The 15,291-nt window shown below is 60.6% G+C and overlaps 1 protein-coding gene across 4 annotated transcripts; it reads left to right on the top strand.

Moving 5' to 3' along the window:
• The first annotated feature begins 378 nt into the window (after window positions 1-378).
• On the top strand, window positions 379-14,865 carry TNFAIP2 (TNF alpha induced protein 2). Of its 4 annotated transcripts, none has more exons than XM_070514372.1 (12): window positions 379-518; window positions 4,332-4,705; window positions 5,065-5,704; window positions 7,937-8,051; window positions 8,210-8,332; window positions 8,537-8,637; window positions 9,279-9,377; window positions 9,898-10,021; window positions 10,928-11,050; window positions 11,265-11,420; window positions 11,588-11,709; window positions 13,093-14,865. In XM_070514372.1, exons 2-12 carry the CDS (start codon window positions 4,345-4,347, stop codon window positions 13,232-13,234), a joined length of 2,106 nt encoding a protein of 701 aa, XP_070370473.1. In that variant the 5' UTR covers window positions 379-518; window positions 4,332-4,344; the 3' UTR covers window positions 13,235-14,865. The 4 variants fall into 4 exon arrangements, with proteins under 4 accessions (XP_070370473.1, XP_070370472.1, XP_070370471.1 ...); XM_070514371.1 differs by lacking the exon at window positions 379-518 and adding an exon at window positions 2,298-2,441; XM_070514370.1 differs by lacking the exon at window positions 379-518 and adding an exon at window positions 2,396-2,630.
• Window positions 14,866-15,291: the final 426 nt, after the last annotated feature.

The following is a 15,291-nucleotide window of genomic DNA, read 5'->3' on the forward strand; positions in this document are numbered from 1 at the left end:
CAAAATGCTAAATTTTATGTCATGTATATTTTACCACAATTTTTAAAAAAATCAGCTGTCGTTTCTGGGCAGAGGGAAGGGAGGCAGAGTCACATGTGTCGTGTTCTCCAAGGCCCTGTGTTGTGTGCAGGTAGCTGACCATGGCTCCTGGCCAGGTGCTGGCACGTTTGACTTCTGGGTTGACCTGGAGCGTCTACTGTCAGTCTGCTCCCGCCTGCTGCCCTCCCGCCAGGTGGAGCCAGGCTGCTGCCCCAAGCCTGGCCCCTGGGAGGTGGGGAATGGGCAGCAGCTGGCCAGGAACACTCCCAACCAGCAGTTGAGGCTCATTTCCTGCTGACAGTGGAATTCTTGGCTGGCCTGTGACTCCCTCTGGAAGTGTCTGGCTCTTGGGGACGGTTTCCTCATCTGTCAAGAGGGAGTAAGAACAGCTCCTGCCCTGTCGGCCCCACTGACTGTCATCACTTGGCCCTCTCTGCAGCCCCATTTCCAGAGGATTTCCCTTGTGTTGGGGGCTTCAGGTACGTGAGTCTCTTAACCTCATGCCTGAACTCAGGGGAAGGGGAAGTGACTGGTGCAACCACAAGGGGAAGGCAGCTCTTCCCAACCCTAGGCTGCTGCTCAGGGTGAGGCTGTGCAGAGGACGCTCCGGCCAGCGGGTAGCTGGGGACGAGGTTGGCGGCTCAGCACCTGCCCTGTCATTCCTGGCCCTGCTGATCAGGGTCCCGGGCTCTGAGGGGATGGTGGGGTCTGCAGGCCTAACAACCTCGCCCTCCTCCCCCAGCCCCGGAGAGCTGCAGATTCTCCAGCGATTTCCCAATCTGTTTGGGGTTAGGAGAGGAGGCCTGGCAGGAAAGTAGGGGGATTGCACAATGAGGCCACAGAAGGCAGCCATGGAGGCAGCAAGCCAGGCCCCCTGGGTTCTTCTCATCGCCTCTGGCTGGGTGAACCCAGGGCGCCTGGCCTTTACTCTCCCCATCTGTGCATGGAATGACCCTCCCAACCCAGGGGTGCTGTGGCTCTGCTGGCTCTTCTGAAAAATGTCGCCCCCCGGGCCTCAGGAAGAGAAGAGGTGGAGTCCATCTTACTGCCACCTCCTGAATCCCTCCTCCCCCTCCCTGCAAGCCCCCCAGGGACAGGATCCATGTCCAAGCCCCATCCTGGCACTTGGCCACCACTCCCACAGAGGAAGAGGAAGTTCTCAGTCCTCAGGGGCACCCCCAGCTCCCCCCACCCCACCCACTCGGCCATCCCTCCCAGGCCTCAGAGATCTGTGCCCAGGCCCATGGAGGGGAGAACCAGTGGGGAGGGGGAGACCGCTGGGTGAATTTGTGTGCCAACAAAAGAGAGGGAGGAGCAGAGGCTCTAGCAAGGAGCGAAAGGGAAGCTGGTGCCCAGTTGGGAAATTCCTGAGTGACATGGTCCTTTCCAGAGGGCAGAAATTTATAGAACGTGAAATAGGGAAGGGGGTGAGTCCCTGATGGGCGTCATCCCATGACCGACCCAAAGAAACAGGGCATAGATGGAGAAACTGAGGCCCAGAAAGGGGTGTGACCTGCTGAAGGCCACGCTGAATGAGGACAGAGCTGGGCCAAGTGATCTGGCATTGTGATGAGTGATGAGCCATTGGGGTCTCAGCCTTGTGCCATCCTGGCCAAGCCCCGGTCCCAGAAAGGGAAAGTGCTTCAGTGGAAATCTTACAGGCCTGGGTGTGGTTTACAACTCTGCTATTTACTGCCTGTGTGACCTGGGGCAAGTCACTTCACCTTTCTGAGCCATTTTCCCATTTCAAGCAAGGCTTGATAATAAGAGTGTATGCAAGGCACCCAGCACGGGTGCTTTGTGAATAACTGACCATCCCTGCAGCCCCCTTTCTCTTAGGGCGCCTCCTCCAGGAAGGCCCTCTGCTCGTGCCTCTGTGTGGCCACAGAGATACTCAGGGTGGGAACACTCTCCTCAGAGGGGCGATCCTCAGGGTGGCTAAGCGAGTTAGGGTGGGACCGTCCCTATCACCCGGAACTGGAGTGAGTGCTGGCTCTGTGACGCGGGTAAGTGGTCCTGATCGCGGGGGGCCCCTTCCAGGCAGCCAATCAGAAGCCGTCGTCGGACAATGGGTCAGCGCCAGACTGATGCCTGTTGGCCCTGGATGCTGCTCCCCGCGCCCCATGCACCCCGGCAACGCTCCGCTAGCCCTGCCTCCCCGCCCCCACCACCCCGCCCCGGCTGGTGGGAGGTAGTGACCCCCGCCTGCTGAACAGGCCCAGCACCGCCGCGGGGGCCGCGCGCGACACAGGACCCAGGCAGCCCCCGCCACACTCTGCCTTGGCCTCCGCCCGCGGGTTTTCCGCGGCTGTGGTGGGCGGGGCGGGCCGGACGGGGCGGAGTCCGGACTATTTCAGGCAGCGCTCGGCTCTGCCGTGAGAGGGACAGCGGGCCCCGACACAGTGAGTGACCTCCGCCGCCGGGCGTCCGTCCTCTCTGCTCCGCGCGCCCCCAACCCGCCGCGACCCCGAGGCCCCCGCCGGATCCCCCCGCCGGAGCGGCCGGCGCGGCGGAAGGGACCACAGGGTTGGGGACCCAGGCCTCCAGCAGCCCCACTTCTAGAGAAACTGAGGCCCCTGCGGTGAGCTGCTGTGCGTCGGGGCGCAGACGGCCCGGGTTTGGCGCTCCCAGCTTAGGACTCTGTCTTGCAAAAGGCAGGGAGGGAGGGGCTGCCTGTGGGGAAAGGCGCAGGGGTCTCCCTTTCTTTCGCAGTAGGAATGGGGGGCGGCTGACCGGGTAACATAGGCCAAGTCACTCCGCCTGCCAGTACCTGGGTGTCCTCCCCTGGGGAATGGGTACCTATCTGGGCCAGCACAGGAGGAGCCAGGCACAGAGGCTGTGGGAGGCTTTGTGGACCTCAACCCTGACTGGGAAGGAGGGTGAGGGGTGTGTGTGCCTGGGGAGCAGCTGGGAGGAGTGGAGGGGGTGCCACTGTTGGACCCCAGGCTGTGGCCACACAGTATGACTCTGAGCAGGCCCCTTCCTGTCTCAGTGTGCCCAGCCAAGAGCCCTGGCTTAAAGGGATGCCTCTCCTGTCCTCTGCTGCACCTGGGCACTGAGGTGGGCCTGACAGACACAGGGACACAGGACTTACGCCCTGACTGGGGCCCGGATAGGTGCTGGCACTCGGCTGTGTGATTCTGCCACATCCTCTCAGCAGCACTGGGAGGTGGAGGTCCTCCTCCCCATTTCACAGATGGAGAAACTGAGGCCTATGAAGGAAGGGGTATCCAGTCCACACACTAGTGAGTGGCCCAGCTGAGCCCACAGCCATTTCGTTTCTCTTTCCACTGCACCAGCTGCCTCTGACAGTCAAGGCCTGGGACAGGGCCAAGGGGCTGCTGCAGGACCTCAAAGGGTGGGGAGCATTTGGTGCCACAGAGGCCAGGAGGCAGCAATGCCATGTGGGGACCTGCAGGAGCCGGGTCTGGAGGTCAGATAGAGCCTAGCATGTGTGGGGACCGGGGAGGTAGCGGGCAGTGCGGGCAGAGGGGAGGCTGGTGGGCAGCACTGCTGATCAGGGTGGCCCTTTCCTTCACCCCACCAAGAGAACAGAGGTGGGGCCTGGGCGCAAAGGGTGGGGCTGAAGAGCCCCAGCCAACTGGCCACACCAGCTCCTCGGGGTGTGTGACATGAAAATGGGATGGACTGGGAGGGGAAGCTGGGGCAGTGGGTAGGTGGGCAGAAGTGCCCAGATCTTGGCTTTGGGGCTCCCTAGAGCACCCCCTGGTTGGTCCTGGAGTGGAACTTCCAGCCCAAATGGCACAGGGGAGGCAACTGAGGCCCAGCAGTGTAGGACTCTGCCTAGGGCACCTGGTGAAGCCAGTGGGAGTGAGGAGCTACCCAGGTTTCCTGGCCCCCAAGTGGCTCTGGCCAAGCTTGGGATGAGCCCCTGGAAGCATGGGACAAGGCAGCTGGGCTGGTGGGGAGGCAGTAGGGGCTATGAGAGTGCGACAGGGCTAATCTGAGCCTCCATACCTGCTATGTGCTTGGGGCAAGCACCCCCCACTCCCCTGCCTCAATTTCTCCTTCTGAATGCTGGATCATCCCATCTGCCTTGCAGGACTGTGGCAGGGGGGAGTCAAAGTCACCGTGTTGCATGAGGCATGAGTTGGTGCATTTCTGTCGGTGGAGTATGGCCAGGGCTCTGGTGGTCATATGGAGGAGAACAGATCAAGCACGCTCAGTGCTGTCACCATGGCCAGCCGTGTGCTTGGGCCTGGAGCTGGGAGCTGGGGCCTGCCTGCTGCGACAACTGACCCTTTCATTCCTCCCTCCCCTCCAACCTACAGGCTGAGCAGGGTGATGCTGAAGATGATGACCTTCTTCCAAGGCCTTCCAGGCCAGCAGCCTGTGCCAGGGACCCTTGACTTTCCCAGAAGGCCCCAGAAGTTGTCCTCCACGTCAGAGGCCGAGTCAGAGGCCTCCATGTCAGAAGCCTCCTCTGAGGACCTGGTGCCACCCTTGGAGGCTGAGGTAGCCCCCGATAGGGGCAAGGAAGAGGCTGTGAAGAAGAAGAAGAAGAAGCCAAAAGGACTAGCCAACATGTTCAGCGTCTTCACCAAAGGGAGGAAGAAGAAGGGGCAGCCCAGCTCAGCAGAGCCAGAGGGCCCCCCCGAGTCTGCGCCCGGGCTGGGTGGCCAGCCACCCGGCCAGCTGCCCACAGGTAGGCTGGGGCCCCAGGTTGGGTTTGGTTCTTGGGTCAGAGCTGGCCAGGGCCTGGGCAGGGCTGGGCTCATCGGAGTGGATGGCCCACGCACCTAGGACACGGAGAGGGCAGGAAAGATGGGCCTGGAGGTGTCTCCACTCCGGCTTTCACCTGCCCCCTGGGATCTTGGGGGCTGGGAGTAGGCCGACCGGGCTTCAGTTCTGTATGGGACACTGACTCCCCTGTTTCGGTGAATCACTCCACCTTTGGGGTCTCAGCCTGCTCCCATGTGGGTGCCGTGGGAGGTGACATTCCTCGCCGCCTTGCTGTGGGTCCCCGGGCCCAGCGCTAATGCAGGGTTCTGGTTCTGGCCGCAGTGGAGGAGCTCAAGGCGGACCTGGAGCGCGGGCGGCTGGAGACGGCGCGGCCGCTGCTGGCGCTGGAGCGGGAGCTGCAGGCGGCGGCGGCGGCGGGAGGCGCGAGCCAGGAGGAGCTGGTGCGGCGCCAGAGCAAGGTGGAGGCGCTGTACGCGCTGCTGCGCGACCAGGTGCTCGGCCTGCTGCGACGGCCGCTGGAGACGGCGCCCGAGCGGCTGCGCCAGGCGCTGGCCGTGCTGGCCGAGCAGGAGCGCGAGGACCGCCAGGCGGCGGCGGCGGCCGCGGGGTCTGGGCCCTCGGTGCTGGCCGCCACGCGCCCGCGGGGCTGGCTGCAGCTGTGGCGGCGCGACGTGGCGCAGGCGGCCGAGGAACGCCTGGGCCGGCAGCCGGCCGAGGGCGCCGAGGGCCGCTCGGAGGCCGAGCGCATCTTCCTGCACATGGGCCGCACCATGAAGGAGGACCTGGAGGCCGTGGTGGAGCGGCTGAAGCCGCTGTTCCCCGCCGAGTTCGGCGTCGTGGCGGCCTACGCCGAGAGCTACCACGAGCACTTCGCGGCCCAGCTGGCGGCCATGGCGCAGTTCGAGCTGTGCGAGCGCGACACCTACATGCTCCTGGTCTGGGTGCAGAACCTCTACCCCAAGTGAGCTGGTGGCGCCGGGGCTCCAGGGTGCTGGGCTGGGGCCTCCTCCGGAGGGAGGGACCTGGCCTGCGCAGGGCGGGAGTGTCACGATGTTCAGGGAGCCGGTTTTTAGAGAGGTCACTGGGGGCAGTCTCCGGGTGGGAGAAGGCCAGGAGGAGGCCTGGACTCAAAGGGGCAGGACCTGCACTGAGTCTGCTTTCACTTGGAATCCTTAATTTCCTAGGCCTCAGCCACATTCTGCAGTTGGTGAACTGAGGCACAGACAATGCCAGAGACTTCATCATTCATTCATGAGCTCCTAGTCTGGGGAGGGTGTGAGGCAGTGACAATCTAGAGCAGGGCTGCGGCAGAGGAGGCCAGGGTCTGAGAGAGCCCAGGGCAAGGTCAGTTGAGGAAGCCAGCCCAGAGGAGGAGGAGCAGGTATCAAATTCTGCCACTGACAGGAGCCAATGTCCTGCTCTGGGCAGCTTACGGTCTAATAGAAGTGAGGGAGTGAGGCACAGAAGGAGGCAGAGGATGTCATCTTCCAGGCCTGAGGCTGAGCAGAGAGACGTCCTGGGAGCTGTGCAGAGCTTGTCAGTCTTTGGATTTATCCGGCAGGTTATGGGGGTCTCCCAGGCAGGACAGTGAGCAGGGGTGGAATAGGGCCATGTAGCCTGTTAGAAAGATCCCCGTTGTGAAGGGTCTCCCAGTGAGCCCATGGCAGAGCTGTGTTCTGGCCACCAAGGCCTGGAGCTCCTCAGGTGGGAGGCTGGCTGTGCCAACAGAGGGTACCTGTACCAGCTGAGTACGGCCTCAGACAGCCCCCGGAATCTTGTTACCCAGACTCCATGGATCCCTGAGCATGCCTGTCATTTGCACAAGCTGGATGGGGAGACAGTTGTATTGCTGTGTGGAAATGCCCAGGGCATGGGAGGCCAGGGGTTCCTATAGGGGCTGCCCCCAGCCTGAAGTGTAAAGTCTGCAGCAAGCCTGGAGGTGTAGACAGTGTGAGCAGTGTCTGAAGGTCTCAGAAACCCATCTGAGTGACAGATGGGCTCAGCTGGTGCCGGTGGGTCAGCCTCCACTGGGGGGCTGGAGGAAGGACCCCATGGGGTCGGGGGTGAGGAGTCAGCAGGGCTAGGGAAATTGGCACAGGGCAGGGCTGCAGGAGAGACAAGCCAGCCCTGAGCCAGTTCCTTCTTCCTTGTCCTGACTCACCAGGAAATGCCAGGCACCAGCACCTCTGAGGTCAGCCTTCCTGTCCCAGTGACCTAGGGGGCTAGTCTGGGGCCCACTCGGGTCAGTGCAGCAGGAAACGGGGGCCAGCTGAGTACAGAGCCCTGAGGAGGGGGAGTCCAGGGAGGCATTGTCGAGGCCTGTCTAGCCAGAAATGCAGGGAGCAAAGGGACGCAGCTGTGTCCAGGCTGGGACAGGGCACAGAGGGACATTCTAGAGCTTCCAGGCAGACAAAAGCTCCAGAGAAAGTCCGGGCTGGGCAGTCCCCGGTGGCTTAGGGATCCCACAGAGGCACCACAAGAGTGAGTGGAGACGCCTCCATGGAGCAGTTCAGAGGGGAGAGGGGGCAGCCCTTCCTGCTCAGACTGGCACACCTTCTGGGGGCAGCAGCGCCAGCCTGGGGGGTTGTGTGGCACAGGGCTGGCAGAATCTAAGCCAGCAGAGCTGGAGGGCAGGGAGGAGACGGAGTGGAAAGGAGGCCGAGAGAAGGCGACTGGTCCCCTGGCTGCTCCCTTGAGGAGCTGGGTTTTATCTGTGTGAGAGGGGAGGCCTTAGAGCAGGGAGGAGATCAGATCTGAAAGGTGGTTCTGCCTGCTGGGCGGAGGAGGGGTTTTTGGGGACGAGGGCAGAAGCAGGGAGACTGGGGAGAATGCTCCTGCAAGGAGCCAGGTGAGAGAGGGTGGTGGCTGGGCATCGGGCTGGGGTGGCTTGAGGCTGATCAACTGCGGCGGCGGGGGGCGGGGGGTGGGCAGTATTTTGGAGCAGAAGAAGATGAGGGGTGAGAGAGTAAGTAAGAGGAGACACGACGATCCCAAGGTTTTTGGCCTGAACCAGACTGAGCAGATGGAAGGCTGCTCATCGGAGGCGGAGAAGCAGGGATGAGGGGAATGTGGGGAGGAGGGCGATGTAGACTTCTGGGCCTGCCAGGGACCCGGGCTGAGGAGATGGGCTCCTGCTTGAGTGATGGTGCTGCGTGGGCGCAGTTTTCCTCATGCCAGACCCCTCTGCCCACAGTGACATCATCAACAGCCCCAAGCTGGCGCACGAGCTGCAAGCACTTGGGCTTGGGAGCCTCCTGCCCCCCGGGCAGATCCGGCAGCTGGAGGCCACGTTCCTGTCCAATGAGGTGGTGAGTCTAGCACCAGGGCCGGGACAAGGGAGGGACGGGAAGGAAGCAGGGAGGAGACTCGGGGACAGACCGGACGTGGGCAGGGAGCCTGGCAGGGACTTCCATGTGCGCAGGGTGATGGGCTCCGTGCTACCCTGACCCGCCCCTCCTCACCCCAGGCCAGTGTGAAGGAGATGATGGCCCGCGCCCTGGACCTGGAGTCGCAGCGCTGGGCCGAGGATGTGGCCCCCCAGAGGTTGGACGGCCACTGCCACAGTGAGCTGGCCATTGACATCATCCAGGTAGCATACCCTGCCCCTCGTGTACACATACAGCTAGGGTGTGAGCAAACCGTGTAGGGCACAGAGCCCACACCAGTCCATCCTTGTGTGCACACACATGCCCGCCTCTCAGCACCCCCACCTTGTTCCAGTATACTCCCCGCTGCCCCTGCCCCAGCTCTAATCCTGGTGGGCCCCTGCTCAGCTCCCCCCTCCCCTCTGCAGATCATCTCCCAGGGCCAGGCCAAGGCCGAGAGCATCAACCTGGAGCTGGGCCTGCAGATAAAGCACATGCTGCTGGTGGAGCTAGCTGCGTTCCTGAAGAGGTGGGTGTGTGTGCTCGTGTGCACAGGAGGGGGTCCCTGCAGCCACCTCTCTCAGGGCCAGCACCCTTCCTTCGTGCCCCAGGTGGGGATCCAAGCTAGATCAGCACCCGCTCCCTGCCCCTACAGTGTCTGTCATTATGAGCAGGAGTCCTCTCCCCCCTGTACCACCCACCCGGGCACCAGGTGATCTGACCACCCACCTCAGGAAAGCTCCCAGCTGAGCAGCCTCCAGCTACAAAGACGAGGCCCCATGAGGGATGAGACCCTGGCCTCCTGTCAGGTGACACCCCCAGTCTCCACCCCCACAATTCTCTTGGCTGCCACCCTCCTAACCTCTGAGGACTCCTCCCTCCACCCTCCACCCGCTCCAGTCTTCCAGCTATAGAGGGGGCCTGGGAGAAGGAGTGGGGGCAGCGGAGCAGGGCTGGCACCCTCTTGAGAGCTTTGTAGGGGCCCTGGCCCACCGGCCTTGGCCCTTAGCATGTGAAGCCAGTTACATGGTGCTAGGGCTAGCGGCCTGCCCTGGGCTGCAGGGAGCCCATAACCGGAAAAGTGCTTTGTAAGCCCCATCTGGTAGGCTGGAGGCTGCTATTGTCCCAGCGTTTGTGCTGGTCCTGATGTGCCCCTTCCCATTTCACCAGCTACCAGCATGCCTTTGGTGAATTTCTGGAGAGGTGCAAACAGCTGAGAAATTACAGGGCCAATGTCATCGCCAACATCAACAACTGCCTGTCCTTCCGGTGAGGGCTCTGGGAGGGGGTGCGGGAGTGGCAATCACTGGGCCGTCCAGCCCGCTGGAGAGAAAGGGGAGCAGAGGTGGAGGGGAGGGACAAGGGCGGGGTAGGGAGTGGGAGGTGCAGCTTAAGCAAAGATGGAAATTAAAATGAGCAAGGCCTGTGAGGAAATGAGCAGGGCCTGCAACGGATTTGCTCCTTATAACAACCTCATGAAGTAGGTACAGTGATTATGGACATTAAGCAAATGAACAAACTGGGGTGTGGAGAGGCTGGGCAACTTGCCCTGGGTTAGAAGAGGATGTGAGGTAGGCATGTGCTGGGGCAAGAAGGCTGGGCCCTGCCTCGGGAGCATGGATGGGATGACCTGGACTTGTTCCTGCAGGGAATGGGGAGCCATTGAGGGTTCTAGAGTGAAGAGATGGCTTAGGAAGATTTGCCTAGGGTTAACTGGCTCTGTGGGTATGGGGACTGAAGGCTGGGCAGGGCTGGTATGACCTCCCTGCCTCCCTCTGTGTCCTTCCAGGACATCCATGGAGCAGAAGTGGCAGACATCACAGGACCTCCCGAGCCACCTGCTGGGCCCACTGAGTGAACTCAAGAGTCACAGCTTTGACACCCTGCTCCAGAACCTGTTCGGGGACCTGAAGGTAGCTGGAGCCTCCTTCCCTGTGGAAAAGGCTGAACAGAGAGCTGGGGGGACAGTGGCTGGGAGGGTGCTCCAGCGGGGAGGAACAGCAGATGCAAAGACCTGGCACGTAGAAGGCATGGATGCGGCCAGCTGTCAGGAGGCTGGTGCTGTCCAGGTGACGGGGCCATGGAAGGCTCTTGACCTTGCCCCTACCACTTCAGCCTGGGGCTTGGCCTCAGAGAAGAAGCTTCAGTGCCCCTCCGCCACTTAGACTCAGCCCAGTTCCCCAAGTTTGCACACTTTTCCTCCACCTCTCCCAGAGCCTCCTGCCCAGGCCCGGTCCCTGTGCCTGACTCCCAGCTCTGAGCCTTTGGCAGCCACTGCCACATCCGCTGTGGGCCAAGAAATCCACCGAAACCCCCTGGTTCCTTTAGCAGAGGGTGAGGCAGGGGTCCCTGGAAAAAAAGAGGAGGGGTTCCTTGCCCACCCTCCATGGGAACCCACCTTGTCCCCACTGCCCAGGGCAGGAGACTGTGGGTGGCCAGTGGTGGTGAAGGCCGGGCTGGGACCCTGGATGAGTTGGCACCAGTCCTTACAGGCCCAGCCAAGCACAAGGCCTTGTTTATGCAGGAATTTATTTATTTAAGAAGGGGAGGTAGAAAAGGCCTCAGGGCAGGCGGATGGCTGTCCTGGCTCTGGAGTCCAGCTGGTAGACCTTGGAGGGGGGCACACAGACTCTGCCTCCACTTGCTGTCTGTGAACAGGGACCTGAGTTCTGCCCGGTTCTCTGGGAGTCCTTGAGATCCCCTCGCCCCTGCACTGGGCCACATGTGGCAGTGTGTGTGTGTCTGCGTGTGCATGTCTGGGGCTGGCGGCCCTTCCCCTGCAGGGCATGACCAGACATCCTGTCCCTCTCTTGTGGCAGCCACTGTTCAAGAAGTTCACGCAGACCCGCTGGGCGGCCCCCACACAGACCCTGGAGGAAATCATCTCCACCGTGGGCAAAAGGCTGCCCGAGTTCTCAGAACTGCATGACTGTTTCCGGCAGGTGAGGAGGTGCTGGGCTGGCGGCTGGGCCTGGCGGTGGGGGACAGTCTGGACACACACCCACAGACACATGTACTCGTACACGGACACACACGTATGCACTCCTTTGCTCTGGCATCTGCCCCTCCCTGGACTCCTGGCTTTGAGGCTTCGAGGGCAGTGGTGGCTCCCTGTCAGCGGATGGCTCACATGCCCCTGCCTGCTCACCTCCCCAGGAGCTCATGGAGGTCGTCCACCTGCACCTGGTGAAGGAGTACATCATCCGCCTCAGCAAGCGGCGCCTGGTCCTCAAGACGGCAGAGCAGCAGGAGGAACTGGCGGGGCACATCCTGGCCAATGCCCAGCTCATCCAGGTCTTCTGCACACAGAATGTAAGCCCCTGCCTGCCCCTCCCAAGCCCCACTGGGATGGGCTGCCCCTCCCACAAGTCCCCTCTGGGCCTCTTGAAACCTGCTCACTTCTGACCTGAACCTCTGTGGGCCCCTGGGTGCCCTTCTGGGAATGGGCAGCCTCCTTCCAACCAGGCCTGTGCCTGCAGGGCTCCCCGGCGGCCTGGCTGCATCACGCCCTGCCCACGCTTGCTGAGATCATCCGCCTGCAAGACCCCAGTGCCATCAAGATCGAGGTGGCCACTTATGCCACCTCTTACCCAGACTTCAGGTGAGCACAAGGGTACCACAGGACCTGGGCAGTCAGCATGGCCTTGCTGGACCCCACTGGAATCAGCCCCTCCAGGGCGGGTAAAGCTCAGATGGTGGCTATGACACTGCAGTCTTGGGAGCTAACCTTTGCAAAGTGATGACTGACTGACTGTGCCAGGCACACGCTGCGGTCTTTACAGCAGTTCATCCATTTGATCCTCACTGTGACCCTGTGAGACTGACCCTTTTCATCCCCATTTTACAGATGAGGACTGGAGAGCTTAAGGACTGTGTCCAAGGTGACACAGCTAGTGAGTGGTAGTGCCAAGATGACAAAGCCAGGTAGTCTGGCTCCATCACCCACAGCCTTAGCCTTACATGATACATGATACCGCCCCTCAGAGGGGAAATGGAGGCCAGAGATACCAAGGGTCTGCTAGAGGCTGTGGCAAGTCAGGCAAGCTGGGGTTTACCACTCAGCCTAAGGATCCTCGGGAGCTTGGATCTGGGCCCTGGGCCCTGCGGCCCCCGTTCCAGAGTGGAGGCCTAGCCCCTGGCTGCCTGAGGATCTGCTGAGCCAGGGACATTGTCTCTGGGCTGAGTCCTTGGACATGGTAGGGAAAGTCTGAACAGACCTTGAGTTGGAATGACCCAGTTTAGCCTAGTCCAGCTCCTTGCTAATCCACTCCACCCATCTACCCACCTATCCACGCGCCTACACATTCACCCATTCATCCACCCACCCATACAAGCACCCATCTACCCACCCATCTAGCTATCCATCTGCTCACCCACCAATCCACCTATCCGTCTATCCATCTACCCATCCACTCATCTATCTATCTATCCACCCATCCCACCAACAATTATTGAGTGGTCTCCTGCTGGGTGCCAGGCTCTGTTCTAGGCACCAGGATGCAATGATGTACAAGAAAGACCAGGTCTCAGTCCTCCTCACATAGCTTAGAGCTTACTCAGGTTAGCAATAGTGAAGTAATGAGTCAAAGAAATATATTTGCAAGTTGTAAAGATTGTTTAACCAAGGTGGTGATGACAGGAGGTGCTGACTTTAGAGATGAGAAAGCCTCCTGGGGGGGGTGACATTTTAGCTGAGACCTAAATGGTGAGAAAGAACTGCTCATGTCAAGAGTGTGGGGAAGAGCATTCCAGGAGGAACAGCCAGTGCAAAGGCCTGAGGTGGGTAGGAGCTTGGTGTGCTCTAAAGACGGACAGATAGCCAGTGCTGCTAGAGCATGGTGGGCAAAGGAGAGTGAGGGCCCCTCGTGGGCAGGGGGTTGGCTGCAGGGCCCTGTGGCTCCAGCCAGGAGTCTGGGGAGCTGGGAAGGGGGATGAGCAGGGAGTTGGTGACAGGGCTGGACTGATGGCATGCTCTCCTTGCCAGCAAAGGCCACCTGAGTGCCATCTTGGCCATCAAGGGGAACCTGTCAAACAGTGACGTCAAGAGCATCCGGAGCATCCTGGACATCGACATGGGGGTGCACCAGCCCTTCAAGTCCCTATTTTCACTTATAAAGGTTGGTTAGCTTTTCTCGCCACCTGACCTGCTTGTGAGTGCCCAGAGAGCATCGGACACCACCCCACTTGGGGCAACCACCCTGCATGGGAGCCGTTCAGACCAGCACTGGCTTCACAGCCCCTCATGGGCTTCCTGCCTTCTGCTGCTGCTTCTGCCCAGCCCTGGCCAAGGTGCAGGCCCCTGGGAAGCTGGAATTGGACAGGCCTCAGTTTGTTTACCTATCCAGCGGGAGCGGAGCACCCACTGTGGGGAGCCAATGAGGCAACACCTGAGGAACTCTTTGTAAATGACCGTCAATCATGCGGGCACTAAAGGAGGGAGACAGGAGTGAGAGTGGCCAGAGGCCAGACATCCTGGGTCACCTCCTGTCCATGGGGCCCTTCCACAGTCTGCCTCTTAACTGTCCTCCTCATGGCTGGGTCTGAGCGCCTTCCCAGCTGCCCAGGGCCAGGGGCCAAGCCTCGCCCATCCTGCTTCCTTCGGCCCAGGCTGTGAAGAGCTGGCCTCCTCAGGTCTGCGATCAAGGCAGAACTGGAAGGGAAAGAAGGAAAAGATGAGCTCTTATCTGGGGTCTGGAAAGGGGCGTGTGGGGTCATGTGGTGAGCTGGCGGCAGAGCCAGCATCAGAGCCCCCTCCAGATTGCCCCCCAGCCCATGCAGCTCAGACCCCGACCCCTCTCTGCATTCCCCTCGGGCTTCCCCTGAGCATGGCCCAGGAGGCCCAAGGACCTTCCCAGGTTCAGCCTGCTCCCATGCAGGGACAGGCCCAGCCTCCTTGAGTCCTCCACCTGGAAGTCGGGCTGAGGTCTGGGCAGGCAAGCTTGACCTCTGACCCCTTGGTGTCTCTATTAGTTTCCTATCACTGCTGTAACAAATTTCCACAGACTTAGAAGCTTAAAACTCGAACTTGTCTTTCAGTTCTGGAGGTCAGAAGTCTGACATGGGTCTAGTGGGCTAAAACCAAGGCGTCGGCAGGGCTGGTTCCTTCTGGAGGCTCTACAGAGGAATTTCCTTACTTTTGCCAGTTTTTAGGGGCCGCTCATATTCTTGGCCCCTAGCTTCCTTCCATCTTCAAAGCCAGCAATGGCTGGTTGAATCTTTCTCACATCGCAGACCTCGGCCCTCCTCTTCTGCCCCGCTCTTCTACTTTTAAGGGCCCTTTTGCTTCCCTCTGGCCCACCCAGATCATCCAGGATCAGCTCCCTAGTTTAAGGTCAGCTGATTAGCAACCTTAATACCACCTGCAATCTTAACACCCCTGGGCCATGGAACCTAACATAGTCCCCTGCCCTGGAGGGCGCCTTGTTCAACCCCAGGAAAACATGGTTCACTTACCCTCCGAGGCCTCTGCCTACTGAGGCCCTCAGCATGAGAAGGGGCACTTCAGACCCAGGCGTGCCCCAGCCACAAGGTACCCAGATGGGGTCTCGAGCCAGCTGTCTTGGGTTTGTCCCCCTCTTTCAGGTACTGCGGCTGGGAACTGGCCCGTGTAAATGGTGCACAAAGGCTCTTGTACAGTTGTAGGAGTTAGTGTGTTTAATGTTATTAATATTATTTTTGATAGTACTGCTTTTGTATATGTGGACTCAGGAGAGGATCTGGGTTTTTATAGCTTGATATAAAGCTGATTTCCAAAGTGGCTGTGGAGTGATTTATTTTGGGAGCGGGGATGGGGCATCAGTGGCTTTCTCAGCCTCTTGGAGTCTGGGCAGACCCTGTTCTCCCAGGCTCTGTGTCGAATCCCCAGGGAGTCCAGCCCCACAGCCCTCCTGCCCCCTTCTCACCTGCGAGCAGGAGCTTGGGAAGGGTCTGCCTGTGGGGCATGGCCAGTCCCTCCACCCTTCTGTGCCTCAGTTTGCTTACCTGTGAATAGGGGATCGTGAGCAGGTCGGCCTCTCCCACAGTCCTTTACTGAGGATGAGGAGGGTGGACTCCAGGTAATTATTTCAACTCCATGCATAGGGCCCAGTGGGAACTAACTTCTTATTCCTGGAATTTAAGCTACAACTGTGATGGGGGAGCCCACCATCTGTATTCAGAGATGGCCCCCTCGCCAGGGAAGGGC

This window comes from Equus asinus, chromosome 7, assembly GCF_041296235.1.
Source record: "Equus asinus isolate D_3611 breed Donkey chromosome 7, EquAss-T2T_v2, whole genome shotgun sequence".
NCBI classification, from domain to species: domain Eukaryota; kingdom Metazoa; phylum Chordata; class Mammalia; order Perissodactyla; family Equidae; genus Equus; species Equus asinus.